The sequence below is a fragment of the Seriola dumerili genome, unplaced genomic scaffold (assembly GCF_002260705.1).
Source record: "Seriola dumerili isolate Sdu_G_001 unplaced genomic scaffold, Sdu_1.0 BDQW01000149.1, whole genome shotgun sequence".
Lineage (NCBI taxonomy): Eukaryota > Metazoa > Chordata > Actinopteri > Carangiformes > Carangidae > Seriola > Seriola dumerili.
Genome location: NW_019174404.1, coordinates 6,814,949 through 6,833,827, shown reverse-complemented (window position 1 = coordinate 6,833,827; position 18,879 = coordinate 6,814,949). Strand labels below are relative to the sequence as shown.

General features: G+C 40.0%; 2 protein-coding genes across 9 annotated transcripts in view; both read right to left on the bottom strand.

Annotated features, from left to right (window-relative positions):
• The window catches only part of LOC111225382 (RNA polymerase II elongation factor ELL-like), a 23,190-nt gene extending 18,484 nt beyond the window's left edge, over window positions 1–4,706 (bottom strand). For both annotated transcript variants that reach the window (XM_022750211.1, XM_022750212.1), the window contains exons 1-4: window positions 4,453–4,706; window positions 1,681–1,725; window positions 1,459–1,580; window positions 494–654 (exon numbers count right to left, since the gene is read on the bottom strand). In XM_022750211.1, the coding sequence (XP_022605932.1) occupies window positions 494–654; window positions 1,459–1,580; window positions 1,681–1,725; window positions 4,453–4,581 (457 nt within the window). In that variant the 5' untranslated portion in view covers window positions 4,582–4,706. The remainder of the gene's footprint in view (window positions 1–493; window positions 655–1,458; window positions 1,581–1,680; window positions 1,726–4,452) is intronic.
• Window positions 4,707–17,539: 12,833 nt separating this feature from the next.
• Window positions 17,540–18,879, bottom strand: part of LOC111225504 (single-stranded DNA-binding protein 3-like) — a 37,127-nt gene continuing 35,787 nt past the window's right edge. For all 7 annotated transcript variants that reach the window (XM_022750421.1, XM_022750422.1, XM_022750423.1 and 4 more), the window contains one exon: window positions 17,540–17,569. In XM_022750421.1, the coding sequence (XP_022606142.1) occupies window positions 17,540–17,569 (30 nt within the window). The remainder of the gene's footprint in view (window positions 17,570–18,879) is intronic.

Below are 18,879 nucleotides of genomic sequence, written 5' to 3'. Positions count from 1 at the left end.
AAAATCACTGTTTTTTTTCATATGTATGTGTATTTGTTGAGCATGTTGTACCGAATGTAGTCTGTGTATGTTCTGCAAGTATGTTTGTCAAGACTCGGTAGCCTATAAAATCACTGTATTATATACAGTAACAATATATATAGGTTTTATATATATATATATATATATATATATGTATATACACATTATATACTCTATGTGAATATGCATATGTGTGCTGTATAGAAAGTTTACTAAGTAGAAAACAGACAAAAGCACACTAACCTGCAGAAGGAGAGTGAAGACTGGCTGTTACTGTGTCACTGGTTACCACATGTTGCTATGGTAACCAATGCAATATGGCTGACTGTGTTTTTTTTTTTTCCCCCAACATAACCAGCACAGTACAAATTTGTCTTCAGGCCATTCTTATTCCTTAGCTGGAGTTAAACATTTTACAACAAGCAGACTCTGTGCAGATGTGAGTGTTGTCTGGATTTCTTTTTTTTCCTACCCTGGTAGCGCCCCCCATGTTTGATGACAATGGCCCCTCGGCTACGTGTCTCCTCCTCAGCTTGGGCCATGCTCTGACGAGCCTTATCGTACGAGTCATCTGTAGCGTTGACTGTCATCTTTTTCTGAATCACCCCAAGACATGACAGCTCCTCGGCAGCACTGGGGAGAGGAGGAGGAGGAGGAGGAGGAGGAGAGAGAACAGACAGTGATCTGACAGAGCTCTCAGGACTCCTTCATGTTATCCATTTCAAATAAAACGTTGTTTTTCACTACATACTTGCTGGACTGATGTTTATGCTTTGATAGTGTTGAGCTAGATGTATGCTCACATTAGCCAAAATACATCACACCAATCTGTAGTTTTATAATATTTTTAACAGGTGTCATTTGGGCAACAGCAAAGACTGCTATATTTTTTGTCAGGACTCAACTGCAGATTTGATGAATAATTCTTAAACTTTTCACAACGGCTGACATTTATCACATTCACTTCTCTACATTTCCAGCTTCTTAGACCTGTACAGTCAAGAGCCCTGTGTTTTTTCTGGCATTTAGAGCGACATTACCAGCGGGGTGACTTTCACATAGCAGTAGGGGAGTCAAGACATTTTAAAATATTGAAACAATTTCAAACGCCCAGTTAATGCTATACATAGAATACAAAGTAAACATGTAATCATGTAATCACTGCAGACAAAACAAGCTTACAGACCTCATGAGTAGGTTTTAAATTCCCTGTGTAATATAAAATGTGTGATCTGCACTACATTTATCACGTTTATTTTGCTTGTTGCTTCCAAATTAAATTTTGCAAATTTACATCTGCAAATGCTTGAGTATCAAGTTTTCATAATTATTGTTCCTTAAAATCTAAGCATTATGTCTTTCATTTTTAATCTGACAAACGCAACAAAAGTGTAGGTTATCTAACTGTTTTATGGGATTTATTATGTTGTATTTTACCCTGCACTGAGCTGTTGGACACAGTCAAAGCTTCCGTGTGGATTGTCACGGGCTACATTCGTCACGCCGAAGGTGAATATCCTCACTTCATCTCTTTTCTCTGAGCAAGGGATGGTGATTCTCTGCAAAATGAACAATTATACATTTTAAAAGATGTTAAATCTCATAAGAGGAAATTAATGAATTACTGTGTATGTCAACAGGAAGACCAGTTCTTCTTACCCCTTGGTTTCCACTAAAACAGATAGTGGGATGAGAGGACCAGCCCTGGAGAAAAAAAAAAATCATTTGAGTCACACACATAAACAAAGATCTGATAACAGACTAACAAAGACGTATGTAAAACACAGAACACAGGGGATGACTTGTGGTTTGTACTGTTCGTATGAGTGCTTTTGTCTTCCGTCAGTGTGGTTTTATCTCTGCCATTACTAACTTATACATTTGCTTTCCTTTCTGTGCGCTGTTGTTCTTCAGGTTTGTGCACAGCGTATCACAGTGGTTTTCAACCTGTCACTGTCTGATTAAGCCCCTCAGCCCACAGCTCAAATATCCCTTTATTGCTACCACCCATTGTATGGATTTAAAAGTGGGGGTTATTCAACGGTACATTAAACATATAAAAGTGGACGTTGTTAAAATATTTTTTTCGTGCAAGACATAGTGATCCTGGACTTTCAGTAGTCTGCATTTGTGCTACTGTCACTTGTAAAAAAGTGACAATAAGGGATGCATCGATCCAATTTATTCTATTCCAATTCCTAATCCCATATTTCAGATCAGGTTATAAAATGAAACAGAAAGCCATTACCAGTGCTCTGTTTTCCCAAAACTTTAAATCTGAATACCTCATTACATAGAACTAACTGGAATCAGTTTTTGTAATGCCAGGGATTCCTGTGACACTACACACTTAGTTGACGATCAGCCTTGACTGAAAAGTAAAAAGTGCGAACTTTAAAAGGGGAACTACACCAGTTTTACCCAACAAAGTCTGTTCAAAGGTATTCAGGAGTGTTACTGCATATGTGAAAAAAAGTTGTTTAAAACTTTTTGTGGCTGCAGAGGGAGCTGCACAAAGTCTGATTAACTTCCTAACATCGGATGGGGGGAAAAAAAACAAGTTTGAAAATTAAAAAAACAAAAAAAAACTATGTGTTTGGAGTTTGAAAGAAGTGAGCTTACCACACCTCTGTAGCCCATTACTCACCTCTGCTTGAGGCTGGCAGCTACTAGCATAACAAAACATGAATCTCCGATAAAGCTGGTCAGTGGTCGAATTGCATTGTGCACTGACTTGTAGGTGTAAGTTTTAACCAAGAGGTATATGTGGGGTGAAAAAGACAATGACTCCAGTTCTGCTGTATCTGATTTTTACCCCTTTCTTTAAACTATACATTGTGAGTCTGACAACATTGGGAGACCAATGCTAAATCAGTGGAGTGGTCTTTTAAAAATGACATTGACAAATACGCATCTACTGTGGATTGCTCATGGCATGACCCTTAATAACCTCAGTATTGATGCAGATGCAGCGTACTGGTTGGTGTATCCCTAGTACTGATAAATAGTAAAGATCAGCCTCACACCAAGTTGTAATCCTACTTGAAAGCTAAACAATGATATGTAGATAGAGGTTTTTAACCAAATCAATTTCCATCCCCTGACATCTGCATGAGTAGCCCATAGAAAAACATGTACCCCTGGTGTATCCAGTCACTTGTACATGACGTGCCCTTTAAATAAATTCAATTTGATTTTTAAAGAGGGCACTGGCTAAGGTCATTGTGACCCGCTGTTCAAATACAGCAGCTTGTCACTTGAGAATGCTATGAAAAAAAAGTGAAATAACAGCCTGTCATCTCTCACAGGGGAGAATTAGCCCGTAGGAAACTGCAGAAATGACAGGCCAAAGTGACACGTTTGCAGCACAGAGCGGAAAGAATTTGATGACTAGAATCTAATTGACCTTTTCATGGAGAAGATTTGTTAGTCCACCTGTTGATGAGTGCAGATGAGTGATGTGGCTGCCAGCAAAGAATTTGGCCAGGCTACATGTGGAGGTGGTGTTTTCTTTTTTGTTTTTTTGTGTCTCTGTGATCAGGCCAAGTGGGTTGTGAATAGCCACACTTAAAGCTAAATAAAGAAACTAGATATGTGCACAGCAACAGTATTGTATGTGTGTATGTGTGTGTGTGTGTGTGTGTGTGTGTGTGTGTGTTAGACTCAGTTTTATGCCAGGTGTTTCCCCCCCTTCTTGTCTATCTCAAGCTATATATGACAGTGTGGTTGTCACCTTTTATCAGAAAAGATGTGAATGTGCAGTTTGAGGAGTTTCCTCTCAGTGTTACTAGGAATTACTGAATTGAGGAAGTGTACATGACTGTTCTCATACTTCCTGCAGCGTCTGATTCATTTATGATTAACTGGGTCAAATGTTTGATTTTGAGTCTATCCATCTGTCTGGGCTTTCCATCTGCCTCCCTCTAGCTATACGGTAGATACAAACTGGCAACAACTCTGTTTTGTTTGGCAAAATAGGTAAACACTCACTCTACACCTCGCAAATGCAATACAAAACACCCTCCTACAACTAGCCCCCCCAACCCCCAGCCTTTCCTCCTCTTTTTTCCCTTTCTTCTCCCCTCGACTCCGACACCGATTAGCATTCATACTACTTGCCAGCAGCTTGTAACGACTTGGCCGACAGCTTTTTATACAAGCATCATCAAACAGGAGAGCGTTTCCGCATTGTATTATGCAACATGCTTTTCTATTCCACGGCTAAAAAGAGGCTTGTATGAGGCAACAAGCCGAAAACATATTGGTGAACTTCGGCTGAAATGCAAAGCACAAACCCGCCTTCCTCGCCTTTTCTTGTCACTTCGTCGTTAAGTGAGGCTCCTCTTAACGAAGTGGCACAACACATGTTATCATTAGTGGGTATAATGGCTAATTTTTCGAGGGTAAATTAGTTAAAAAAAAATCACCTACCTTTTGAAAGGTGCCAATGGCTCTTGCCGCGCTGTCAGTGAGTTTGACATGAAAAACAGAGATGTTACCGTCGCGGCTCAGTGTACCGCTGGACAGTCCGTAACACTGGTTCTCCCTTAGCACCGACATACCGCCGTAAATGTCCCCGCAGCCAGGCTTACTCCGGACAACACAAATCCGACATAAATAAACAGACACACTAGCGAGGTGAACCAGAGAAAGAGCTCAACGGCTCCGCGCGGCTGCTGCTCCTCTGCCGCGCGCTATTCTGGAGTAGATCGCATTACGTCATGACGGCTGAACTCAGAGCAATTTTTATTGGCCAGCAGACATAAATAAACCATTACGTAGAGCTTACGTAACCACTTCTACTTTTCCTGTGTCTCCTCTTGCTGTGCTCATTTCCCTTCTTTCACACGAAGGGAATTTCTTTCGTGTTAGCCAACAGGTCATTCAACGTCCTTACGTTTTAGTGTTTTATAGCATAGTTCAGCACTGAGGTTTTCTCAGGTAATAAAACTTATTGAAGTGTTTTTTGTCTCGCTGAGTCATATTTTCATTAATTAACGTAGCCAGGATTTAGAAATTCTGAGGTCTGAGTACCATTAATTTTTGTCATGTGCAAACGTTTTAGGGACTTTATTTGTTTTGTTTTTTTATTCTTTTGTGTCACGTAATACCACGAGGAAGGCGTCTGATCAGTCCCAGATTCATTCTGCTGCATCAGACAACGACCCCAAACACACAGGCAGAGTCGTGGAGGCCTATCTACAGCAACAAGAAGGGGCCCTGTAACAGATGGTCTGTCCCCCACAGAGCTCTGATCTCAACATCATGGAGTCAGTGTGGGATCACGTGAAGAGACATATGACACTGAGACAGCCTAAATCCACAGGACAACTAAATAAAATCTTGTTTTTGTTGTTGTTTAGAGCACTTTGCATGAAGTTAATTAATAAGTAAAAACTGTTCATGGCATTATTTTGAAAGCACCCTAATTTCACTTTTAGTAAAAAGCTAAAACTGATTAAAGGACTTGTGGTGGAATATGTGAATGAGGGATATTTTTTTATCATCTACACCTACACCTAAATGGACTTACAATATCCTAATTATATTCAGAGCCAAGAGAAAGCAAAAACAAATCAATATGTACTTGTCAAACATATTATATACATATTTAACAAAAGCTGAGCTATGTCAAATGTATTATACATAAACATGTACTAAAATATACATCCATCTGTCATATAAAACAGAATGGGATGCTTAACTCAAAGATCAACATAAACAGTACAATATAAATGCATCCAGTTTAAACATATTGTTGAATTCAATGAAAGACAATGGAATATACATTAGCCCACAGTTATACTGTAATATTGACAGTAATCACTGCAGACGTGATGTTTATTGTTATGTATTACACATTTCATAAGTCTGCTGGTTTTCATACCACATAACCATAACCAGTGGCTTCCTGGAATAGAAAAAAGATGTTGGAAGATATTTCAGTTGAATTCAACTTGAAAGGCTCAGTTGGGTGTTTTTTCACATGTAATGTTGCTATCTTCCAGTCCAATCAAATATTGTTGTTATAAAATCCCTTCGAAGGGGGTTAAATATTGTTAGAAATTCAGTAGAAGATGAATAGAATATCATACACAAGAAAACATACTGTAGCGTTACTGACAGACAGGTGTTAAGTCCTAGTGTAGGATTAAACTTAATACAAATAAAAAGTAGATTATTTACAATGTATGAGTTTAAGTAACTGATTTATTTTCTGAAAACACTGTTGGGTGTGTTCTTTGTAATGCAAGGACAAAGCTCCTTTTAATTTGAAAAACTATATTTACAAAATAAGACACAACTGAAAGACCATAGTTTGAAAATTAGCATGTCTCTGATGCTTATGAAGAGGTGACTCAAATACATAGGCTGATGGCAAAGTAAACACATACCCTGCTAAATGTAAAATTACTGACTGAAAAATACCTTGAAAAGTAAAAGTACTCCAAGAAGCTGCTTAGTTAGAGGACTTACATAACTTTAGGGGCCATTTTCATTGTTTCATATCCATCCAGGACATTTTGCATGACAGAGGATGGAGGAAATATTAGATTAATATACTCAGTTGCTGCTGATACCCATTACTATTTTTGTTACCTCTGACTAATTGCTGTTTGACTTAATTACATTACACGTCTGGTATTTGAGGGTTGCTGAAGGGCTTTTCTGATCTCAGACAGACACAGTCTCTTTTCTCTCGCTCCCTCCCTCCCTCTCTTCCGTTTTGAAAACATTCAAGTCACATTTATTTATTTAACAGAACAGTTGCTCAGTGCAGAGAACAGAACACAAAGACAGACAAATACAAACTGGAGAACAAATGCACAGCAGATTTTCAGATACAAATGAGCTGCTGTGAGTTTATGTGTGTGTGTGTGTGTGTGTGTGTGTGTGTGTGTGTGTGTGTGTGTGTGTGTGTGTGTGTGTGTGTGTGTGTGTGTGTGTGTGTGTGTGTGTGTGCGTGTGTGTGTGTGTGTGTCTCCTCTGTCTCTCTGCCAGTGTTTGAACGCAGACGGTGGTCACAAGTCAGATGAGCCTGTTCAAAGCTGACACATATCAAACGGCCTCTGGGTCTTTGTAGTGCAGTGTCTGCAACAGGTGACATTTTGGGCTCAAAACTGTTTATAACTTTGAACGTTGGCTGCGGGCCAAACCTCCCCTCAACCCAGCAGGTATGAGGAGGACAGATTAGTACAGAGGAGTTACAGAGACAGAGGGAGTAGATGAAAGTTAGTATCCTCACAGGCCAGCAACATGAGGATGCTTCACCCAAAAGCTGAGCAAAAGGTTTCAACGGATACATCTTTACAGCTCATCAGTGTCGCTTTCTTCTTGTCTGAGTAGGAGGAATAAGTAAATGAACACTGCAGAAGGACCGGCAAGGTGAGTTTAATGTTTACTATGTGTTTTATAGATCATCTATCCATATAATTACCCATTGGATACTATATGTCATGTCAGTGTCAATTTTAAAAGTATCTATAATAACATTAGCATCTTAAGTTAAATTGAATACACACTGACTAAAAATGAATGATGTCAGTGTCCAGTTTTGTCTTATATTTTTGTTGTAATAAGTAATTTATCAAGAGTTTGAACTAGTGTTATTTTTATACCTTCATAAATTGTATTTCTGATTGTTGATTTTTTTGTTCTTGAGGAATACATGCCTTTAATATACAATAATCACAAAAGTCAAATTGCTTATTGAAAAGTATAATTATAAACATTGAAAAAAGAATGTTATCAGGATAATATCATTGACCACTGATTGCCCTTTAGCCTACAGCTTTTCAGAGAAATAGCAGGTAAAAGATGTCTGGAGCAGGTACTGAAGGTGTGTTGCTTTTGAAACTGGAATGTTATATCATACTGAATGTTATGAAAATATACTGCGACTTTCCTACACCCTCTCTACAGGCCATGTGGGATCCCCTGTCAGACTGCAGCCCCCTCATCAGTGCAGCAGCCTCAGGTAAGCTCCGTCTGGTCCGCCTGCTGGTTGAAGGCGGGGCTCAGGTTAATGGGCACAACCCCAGAGGAGAGACGGCTTTGCTGGCTGCCTGCAAGGCCCTGAGAGGGGAGCCTGCTGGGCCTGACACGGTGAAACTCCTCAAATACCTGCTCCAGAACAAGGTCAGTCTGCAGTGACTAACATTTCCCATTTCAACTCACAATGTATGAGGTTAAAATGCATCTTCTGCATACAGGTCTGAACGCAAGCTCAACAGTGTATTGATTTAGGTGCATTTCTAATGTATAATAAATCTGTCGCTGCAGTAACAGAGGTATATATTTTTATGCATAATAAACAGGTTCCTCGTGTATCCGCTTTTGCTTGTGTCCTCAATTCACCTGCTAAACTGCTCCTTAACAATTTGGCACAGTAGAACACAACACAATGTACTCTGAGGCAAGGTAATTAATGATTATATGGAGGACTGTGCATTAGAGAATAAATGTCTCATAAAGTGTCCTCTCACTTGAGAGGCAACACCCAAAGCAACAATGCCAGAGTAGCTCTTATGATCATTAACAAATTGTAATTCTAATACAGTCTGGTTTCCTTACCAACAAACATACATGTCTAAACACACAGATGAACTCGCTGACTGACTCCTAATTCACACTGGGCCTTTACTAAAGCTTCCTAGGATACACATTTCTTGAGTTGTCATCTCATATCTATAAGATTAATATTAATTTTGTTATAAGCACTAGTGAATGTTTTTTGTACCCATCAGGCAGATCCAAACACACAGGACCGCGTAGGCCGTACTGCTCTAATGTACGCCTGCATGGAACGAGCAGGAGCTCAGGTGGCAGCCGCCCTGCTGTCTGCAGGAGCCGACCCCAGCATGGAGGACTACTCTGGAGCCTCGGCTTTGGTGTACGCCATCAATGCACAGCACCAACCGACGCTGGAGGTAAAGTCAGGAACTGGAAAGAATAATCAAGGAAAAATTGGATCAAAACTTTTAAGGGACAAAAGAGGTGGGAGAGTAGAAGTAAAACAAGAAAGCATCTCAATATTTTATTGTTTATAATGACATATAAAGATGGTGGAGAAAGTACTAACATCTTGTGTTTAAGTTAATGCACTTGCATTACATTTTTTTCTTGAGTAAAGTGATATAACATTATAAATAAAGATGATAATCATTAATGCATTAGGAGTGTTTTAATGTTGTGGTATATCAAGGTGGAGCTAATATGTTTGGGTGTTTTAACCCAGAACAATGCATCATGGTTTATAAGTTGATTATGGGTTTTGTGTGTAAAATCTTTATTTAAAAATGTAATAATTAAAAGTACAACATTTCCCTCTAAAATGTGGTGGAGTAACAGTAAAAGTAAAATGGTAATACTCAACTAAAGCAGATGAACCTCAGTTTTCCCTCCCTACAAATATGGAGGAAACACTGAAATCCTTTAAATGAGAACAGTCAAAATGTGTAGGCCACCTTCAAAAACCTCACCCCTGCTCATGTGCTTCAGGTGCTGATGGATGCCTGTCGGGCCAGGGGTCGTGACATCATCATCATTGCCACAGAGATGGGAGTGAATGGAGGCCCAGTGACGAGACGTTACTTGAATGTTCCTCCGTCCCCTGACACCTCGCCGGTGCCCTGCATGTCCCCGTCTGACATTGTCCTCAAGACGGGCTCACCCAACTCACCCGAGGGGGAAAACATCTTCAACTTCAGAGGAGCCAGTGAGTGATACTCATGGTTTTGAATGACGGACTGAGGGAAAAGCGATTGATGTGTATGGTTTATTTCAATGACACTTATTTGAGATAGGTAATCGATCAGTGAATAGATGATATCCACTTTTATTTTTGTCAAAGCCATGTCATTGTTACATGGTTACTCTGTTGAGAGCAGAAATGATGTTCACTGTGGTTGAATACCTATTTCAAGACTAATTACGTTGTAATTTATTTAATTTGAAATAATACTGGCTTGGCTGGTTGGAAGATGGAAAGAAAAGACACAACACTCCCTCTTCTTTTTGCTGACCTCCAGTGGTGTAACATCTCATTCTGCTGTAGTGATATACAGGTACACACCACTGTCGGGTGTGGTTACAAGAACAACAAAGCACACGTTTGACCACACCCAACTTCTGTGGTGAGAGATGAAGGGCACAGGCCAAAACATGCAAGACGACAAGACGGTTGACAAAATAAGATAATCTCATCACAAGGTCCATTTTCTTAATTATGTTTTCTGAAGTCAAGAATGAACTTTCAATCTCAACTTTCAAGCAAACATGAAGCGGAAGTCCTTAAAGTGCTCAGAAAAATGGACATCTACGTTTTTGGGCGGAATCCATCTGCTGAGGAAAAGTAGGTGAAACGATCAAAAGCCCCCTTAACAGCTACTAAATGGACCTTGGTGTGAGATTGTTTTCTCAACTGCTTCCTTTAAAGTGAAGAACAAATTTTGAGTCTTAATGGAACGGTGAGCAAATCTACTTCCTTACGCAATCTCATCATTTTCGTCTCATGTTAAAAGCTTTTAAAGAGTATATACTCAGTCTTAACATCAGGTCTGTGCTATTTTATATATAGAGACAGCTTCTCCATCTTAATGTTGAGATCAGTACCATCAACAGCACTCTTGAAGTGTCTGTTCGGAGACACTGTGCCCTGCCTGGATACAGCAGAGCAGTGTTAAATAAAGGCAAGTCTAGACAGATGAGAACAAATGCCTGCTGGCTGAAATCATTAGGTGAGCGCTCATTCCTGAGGACAGAAAATGAAAATGGGTTGCCAGGGTGAGGTGAACCTAACTAGCGGCGCATTACAATAAAAGAAGCTACATTTCCTGCCACAGGAACTGACATTTAATTCATACCATAGAAACTAAGAAGAGTGCCGGTACATAAAGTTGGTTGAAGCGTTGGAAGGAGAAATTGACATGAGGATGGAGTAAAGGACTGGCTTACATTTGGTTGTATAAGGTCAGTGGTGGAAGAAGCATTCAGGTACTTTTCCTAAGTAAAAGTACCACTATAGAAATGTATATACTCCATTATAAATAACAGTCCTGCATGAAAGATCCTACTTAAGTAGAGGTAGAAAGTAAAAGTACTTCTTTGGTCCCTCTGACTAATACAGTATATGTATTATTATATATGACATCGTTAGATGATTAATACTGAAGCATCAGTGTGTTAGCAGGATGCTTCTGTTGTAGCTGCTGTAGCTATTGAAATACTTCATATACAGTTTTATATACAGGGACACCAAGTAAATCTGAGGAGTTGTGAGATGATTAATGGGAGACCTGACGATAGGTTATGATAAACAAAATGTTCAGTTTTTAGACTTTTCTTCTAATCTGTGATTTTGGTGAGATATTGGATTATTTGAACATTTATTGAAATGAAAACCATGTGAGAGGTTTAGAAGGGAAAACTATTTGGTGTAGCAATTAACAGTTCATAAACATCTGAAATGTGACCCTGACTACACACTGCTTTTTGTAAGACGTCAAAAGCCAAAAAGGTTGGAAAACACTGGTTTAATCTTTAACTATGTGCCATATTTTAAAAGCTTGTTTTATTATCCATTGTATAAAATCTTCATATTAAAAGTAACTAAAGCTGTCAGAAAAATGTAGTAAAGTAGAAAATACAATATATCCATCAAAGTGTGGCAGAGTAAAAGTACAAGATTAAGTTGTAACTTAGTTACTTTCCACCACTGTATGAGGTGGATAGCTTCAGAATATGAAACTCTTTACAGACATGAATGTGTTTTTAGACACGCTGCCATTAGGGCTGGTGGGACGGACACTCAGGCATCCCACTGATCCTCTGACTTTACCTCCAGCTCCACCATCGGGATAAAATTTGAAGTTGTCCAATATGTTGGTTTATGACCAAATACCTACAAAACTATATGACACACTCATCGACCTTAGCTATATTTTGTTTACTGCTGAAAATGTAAGTTATTTTTTGTTTTCTGGTGTGTTCCTTTAGCTGTTCATTAATTGTCACTATTCCAGTATGAACACATTACCACCAGAGGAGGTTTCTCTCTTCCAGGACAGACAGACACACAATAAGCAATAAGGGTTTTTGTCATCCACTTCCATATGTGTGATTTACACTCACAAACTGTGTCTTGCTCACTTCCATCAGGCAAAAGGGGAAGCAGCAGCAGCAGCAGCAGCAGCAGCAGCTGCAGCCGACATCTTTCCTGTGAGCTGGGTCCACTGAGCCAGTGTAACACTCCACCTCCCAGACAGAGGGTGTCATCTGAACCGTGGCTGGCCATTCACAACCTGGCCTGTTTGAACAGGGCTTACGAGGAGGGCATGAGGGAGAGGAGCCTGCAGAAGGAGGGACACAGAGAGGATTTAAAAAGGGAGGGAGGAGGGTGTGAAGATGAGGAAGGAAAGGATGAGGATGAGGAGTCACCTTTGAGGGAGAGCATGGTTCACGGGAGGGATAACAGGCATGGAGGAGGGAATTACAACAGCTGCCAGGAGGATTTCCTTCCAAGGGTCTCTCGGTCAGTCTTGTCCCTCACAGAGATGAAGAGTTCCTCTCGGGTGACCTCGAGCAGAGTGGTGCCAAAGAGGTGCCTGACACCTGGAGGGTCAACGCTGGACAACAAGACCCAGAAGAGCTCTGTGGATAAGCTTCCTGCCTGCCCGTCGCCTCACTCCCGACTCCGCAGAAACACCCTCCCCTCTGTCATGGTGGTCCCGCCTCTGCTTCACCTCCCTCCTTTAGTCAATCAATCAGACTCTCACCTACAGATACCAACACAGGTGTCACTCTCCAAAAGCAGGAGCATGGCGTTTCTGCCTCATCCGCCCAGCTCCTCCACACCTTCCTCTTCATCCAGAGCATCTGTAAGACCAGCGCTGCTCCCTCCGCTGCCCCTCTCCTTCTCTGTCACCTCGCTGGTCGCCCCTCCTGCCTCCTGCTGCAGTGAGAGGAGCAGGAGGTCACCGCGTCGACACTCAGTGCAGCTCGAACAGATCAGAGGAGGAGGGGGGATGAACCACTTGGGGCTTTGAGACTTCTGTTGGAGGCAACTTTGTCCCTCTGTGATAAAATTCTTCTGACACGAGAAAGCATAAAGTTTAACCTCAAATTAAGCAGCAGCCAGAATCTGAGGAGAGAGTGGGGTTTGTTACTTTACTCAGGAGGGCATCTTGATGAATCCTCACTCCCACAAAGTCTCGTGAATCTATCTCCACAAACGGACTGCACTTGAGTCTTGAAACATAGTAGAATTAAAAAATAAAAAATAAAATAAGGAACAATTTAAAAAAAAAGAAGAGGTGACAAAAAAACTTGTTGTGCCTGTTAATTTGATTCAGCATCACTTAGAATTAGTCTGACCTGGAAGACAACAGGATCATGACTGCAACTGAAACAATTACCTGATTAGTTTTTAATGATGAAAAAATCTGAAGGAAAAGAAAACCATTAGGCAGAAAAAGGTCAAAAACTCAATGTGAGTATCTGCTGGTTTTCCTTGATGGTAAAACTGAAAATGTTTGGGTTTTTCACTTTTGCTTGTACAAAACATGTAATTTATACTCGTTAACTTGACATCTCTGAACTTGTGACCAAATAATTAAATGATTTATCACAAAAGTAAACAGTAAATTAATCTATAATGACAATAATTAGTTGTAGCCCTAATTACAGCTGTAATCAGAAGGATTTTGCCTTTTCCAGGTTTGAGCAAGTCGTGAATTTAATCCAAATGTTATTTTAATACAGCAGATATTTCATGTAGAGTATTTTTTTTGCATAATGTGACTGATGTAACACCTTCACAGCATAAAATCTGAGAAATTTACTGTAGTATTTCAAAGGTATTTTTAACCTTGGCCTGTAAAAATAACCCAGTTTGATCAAGTGGTTTCCAACTTGTTTGACATGTGACCCTTTAGAGCCAAAGTATGTTACTCACAACCCATCTTTTTTTTATTTCTATGAACTGTGAGCCAAACGGACTGTTTATAAATAGAATAAATAATATTTTTAAATGCTGAAATGGTAAATCTCAAAGCAAATATTTCTGAAAAAAAAAAATGTTGTTGTTCATAATATTTTGAGTCCTTCGGGTTGGGAGCCACTGAGCTCAAAATATTAACATTTCTTGGCATACAGAGAAATACAGTCGAGAGAATCTGTAAAATTTCTACAATCTACACACTTCCTGATCAAAAGAGAAAAAAAAGCCAAGATAACTGAAAAACTGGAGATAAATCTGTAAACACAGAAAAAAAGCTCATGTTCATGGCAAAAGGAGTGAAGTCATTTTATTTGTTTTTAATATGTATCTACAACAAGGGGGACACAGGCAAAAACGACTGACAACTTGATGAAAATTAAAACAAAACCAAAAGAAAAAAAAAAGAAAAAAAAAAGAAAAAAAAATACATTTATTATCAATGCAGTTTTCCCACCTTTTTTCCAATAAGCAACATTTTTTTTTATCTAAAGAAACTTTACAATATAAAGAAACATACGAAGAAGGAACCTCTTATTTTACTACACGAGACATTTAGGATCTGAAACTACCCTAACATGAGATACAAAGCAACTCCCCAAGGACAGACTGCCTCATATTCAATACTGCTTTGTCATCAAGAGGAAAAATGAGGAACTGAACAGAAAAATCTTTGCTCCCACTCCCAAAAATTCCTCTCTTAACCCTCCCTACCCCTGAATGTTACAGTATTATACATCAGCACAATAGAAATACAGAAATGATCAACGTTGTGACGGCTTTACTTACAGGACAGAAAGATAGAGAGAAGTTTGACTGCATTTTATACAACAGTATTTCAAAGTACAGGGGAGGAAACGCCTGTTCCCGCACTCTCTCTACCTCGTCTTAGCAACAAATCTGTCCATTATTTTTATTTTTTTTTCCTCTTTTACTTTCCCGAACATTTCTCCTGCCCCATTTTTAAATAGATAAAAAAAATCCTTCATAGTAAAGTCTGTACTCTGGTCCCTGGTGTGTTGGATTGAGAGCCAGTGTCCTGTGTGCTCTGCTTTCGGTTTCAGTTGTGTCAAGAAGGTAAAAGCTGAATAGCAGTGCATCGGAGGCAGACAAAGAAGGGACAAGTTTATTAATGAAAAACTGACCTCTTTTGCTCTGTTCTTGCAAATTCCCTGTTAAAAATGGCAACAGAAAGAACAAACAATAAAATAAAAACCTTGCCACCTCGAACCAACAGTTTCCAAGAACAGAGGCAGAGGACGGAGGCTTTTGGACAAGAATCATGTTTAATTTTAAGAGTTTTCAAGGAAATGTGTGTGTGACAGTGAGTTATCTAAAGGCGTTCACACACACTCGACTACAAAATCTTCCTCCCTCGTCCTCTTATGAACCCTTGACGCTACAGCTCGGGTGCACAGTAAAGCCCCACGTTTTGTCTATGATGAGGTGAAATAGCATAATAGTCTATAGCAGCTCCAGTTTCTGTTTCTCATCATTCATATTATTTCTGAGTAAAAGACACACCATCTCTGAACAAATACACACAGTTGCCCGAATCAGCACGTTTCTGATCAACTGTTAAGTTGTGATCTGAAATATCAAAACATGTCAATGATATCAAAATGCATTTTACAGTATTTACAAAAAAATTAAAATCAAAAAGATGGAGAGTTGTACAAAAAAAAAAAAAAAAAAAGAATCAGAGAGGGGTGATGTGTGACTGGGTGTATTGATGCTGGCCCGCTGGAGAGGTGAGAAAAGGGGAAAAGGACGGAGGTCTTTTTCTTCAAGATGAGCACAGGGAGGGAGGCCACTCGTTACAGTCGACGGAGCAACGCCTCACCACTTCCTGTCCTGCTTTTCTCCAACATAAAAACACCAAAGGATCCGATCAGCAGAGAGCCACAAGTCCTTTTACCAGAGGCGACCGTCAAGAGGGAGCACCGCGTGTATGAGAGCAAAATGTCTGCAAGCTCGACTGACTGGTGTGTGAAAGCAAATTTCCATAAAGCACCGACATACATCACAGTGTGTTGAGGACTCATCAGCAAAACAAAAACAATACGAGTGTTCACTACAGGTCAGCAGAGAGACGATAAACGCAGCCTACGCACACGCTGGAGTTGAGCAGTGACCTAAGTGGGCAGCATTAGTGGAAGCAGCATGGGGGTGGGGGTGTCAAAATGGTCGACACCAAGTGATTAACGTCAGCACCTTCAGGGCTCGGATAGAGGGGTCTAATGATGTCAGACGGAGATAAAGAGACGATGCTGAGTGGATCTGCATATTTACATAGTTGCTACTAGTTCTGCAGTTAACATAAAACAGGTGGATTAACATTAAAAAAAAAAAAAGGTAACAATGATTCATAAGACAAATTAAAAGTACATAAATAAATAGAGCTGTGCATTTCACTGCATGGAAGCTACTAAAACAGGAGCCGCTTCTTCTTCTGGTGGGTTATTGAACAAGACGTTAAAAAATTTAGATCTTTTAAAGAAACTCGCCAAACCTCAGAAAAATACAAAAACAAAAAGGGCCAATCAGTACCATGATGGATCAAATCTTACCTGCAGGGGGCAGTGTGCTCACATAGAGCCATGTGTTACACAGCCAATAATTTCTGATCTGTGTGCACATATACTGTCTTCATCATAATAATGTGCCCTTAGAAACAACAGAAATTAGAACCTAATCTTAAAATGATCATACCAATATAATTAATAACAATAATACAATAATAAAAATAGCAATGATACAATACATACACAAAAAATGAAAAAAAAAAAAGTTCACTGATCATCACAACACCTCTGTTAAAAATGTACAGACAGAGAGAACAATGTGTGGGACAAAAGGTCCGACCCTCCACTGAATCCGTCGGGAACAGCAACAAAAAAAAAAAAGAAAAGAAAAAATAAATGACGATAAAAATTTTTAAAAAGTCCAAAGTCGTGGTTGAGAAGCTTCCAGGCAGCTGCTAAGAGAGAAACCAACACTGTGTCCTCAGGGGAGGGCTGTGTTATCCAGTCTCCTCTCTCCCTCTTTCTCTCTGTTTGTCCTCCTTCCCTCGCTCATTGTCTAGACCCTGACAGGAAGCCAGGGAGGCCGGGGCCGGAGTCAGAGAGGAGGCTCTTCCTGTGGCTCTGTGACTGCTTCCTATTCAGACCGCCAGCCATCTTGCATGCTCCAGGAGGGCCCGTCTTAATTAGAGTCCCAGCATGCTCAAGGGCCGTCCCGGAAGGCTGTGTGGCCGTAGAGTTCCCGAGTGAGAAGAGGGGGTGGGAAGAGGGGGAGATAGCGGATCCCATATTTGGGTTTAGGGGGCAGAGGGCGTGTGTTTGTGTGTGTGTGTATGTGTGTGTGTTTGTGTGTGTGTGAGGAGGGGAGGTGGTCCAATCCGAGGTGAAGGAAGGATTGAATTGAAGAAAAAAAAAAAAATACAGGTGCAGGGGTACAAAAAATAAGGGGGTGGGGGTGGGGAGAATAAACAAAAATACAAAAAAAAAGGAAAAAATAAAATCACACACTCATCGTCATGTTGGGTGAATACTGAAAAGAGAGAGAGGGAAGGGGGAGGAGGGCACAGATGAGTGGATATGTCACTGACAACATTTAAACACCAGAGGGAGCTCAAACCCAGCCCTGCAAAGCTAGAGGAAGCACAGACTTAGGTTCCAGCCATTCTCTAATACACCTGACACAAGTAATCAATACTGCAATAATTCAGATGATAGGGGCGGGGTATCGAACCTCTGTGATGGAATTCATCAGTCAATAAACTGTCAAAAGAGTTGGATAGCTAGATTGTTTATAGAGTACTGTTTGCTTCTTTTTTGACCCAATATTTACCGATTTAAATCACAGTTTTGCCAATTTTGGACTGTTTTACTTGAGCAAAGACCTTGTATGGCCACAAAGTAAGAAACTGAAGAGGTATCTTTTTTTTTTTTTTTTTTTTTAAATTGATAGCGAAATTCACTAACATTGGCATTAATATTGAAACATTTCAAACGATACCCAGCCCCACTGCTGATTGGTTGAATCAGGGTATTAGGGCTTGGCTATAATTCTAGCCTGCGCACCCCGTGGCTCTCCAGGCCGAGGGTAAGAGACCATCACAATTTTTACAAAATGCAAGGGAACAGTACCCCCCTCCACCTGTTGTGTTCCTCACGGTAAGGAACTCATATTGTCACATTAGTGTTTACTTTTTAAATGTATCTAAAACAAACAAAAAAAAATCCTCAAGTCCCTTCTTATTTATCTTTAAAAACAACGAGTAAATGAAACAGCCAAGGCATTTGTACTGACAAGTATATCGACTATCATCACAACACTGATACAGAGGGTGTAGAATGATTTCTAAGTGATTAGTAAGCGGCTACAATGCAAGCAGAATATCAGATCTTCTTTACAGCCCTGTTTTTATTACCATTTTGGACAATGAACAGGCCGTTGTGCGCGTACAAAGTTTTGTATGTCAAATTGACTGTGCTGTGTCCCAAGTAATAAAGTATAAAGACTGTGTTTAAGCAATAATGCTGCACTTGAAACTAGAGGTCTTCACAGGTCTGCTTTGTCCCTTGTAACAGAGATCTGACCTGTCAATCAAATTGGGTTGATCAAAAAATAAGAAAAAGAAAAAAAAAATCTGTCTTAATTGGGTCGTGTTGTGTTGCCATGGGTCTCCTGATCTGAGTAGACCAGCAATCAGCTCTGACCATGTGGTGTGTCATAATCTTCATAAAATGTGTTTTTGGATGCATGACGCAGAGTGTGAGGTGTGAGCTGCAGGAAAAATGAACAAGTATTGCTGTTTTCCCTTTGACTGGTTGCTTGTTGATTACTGGTGCGTCATG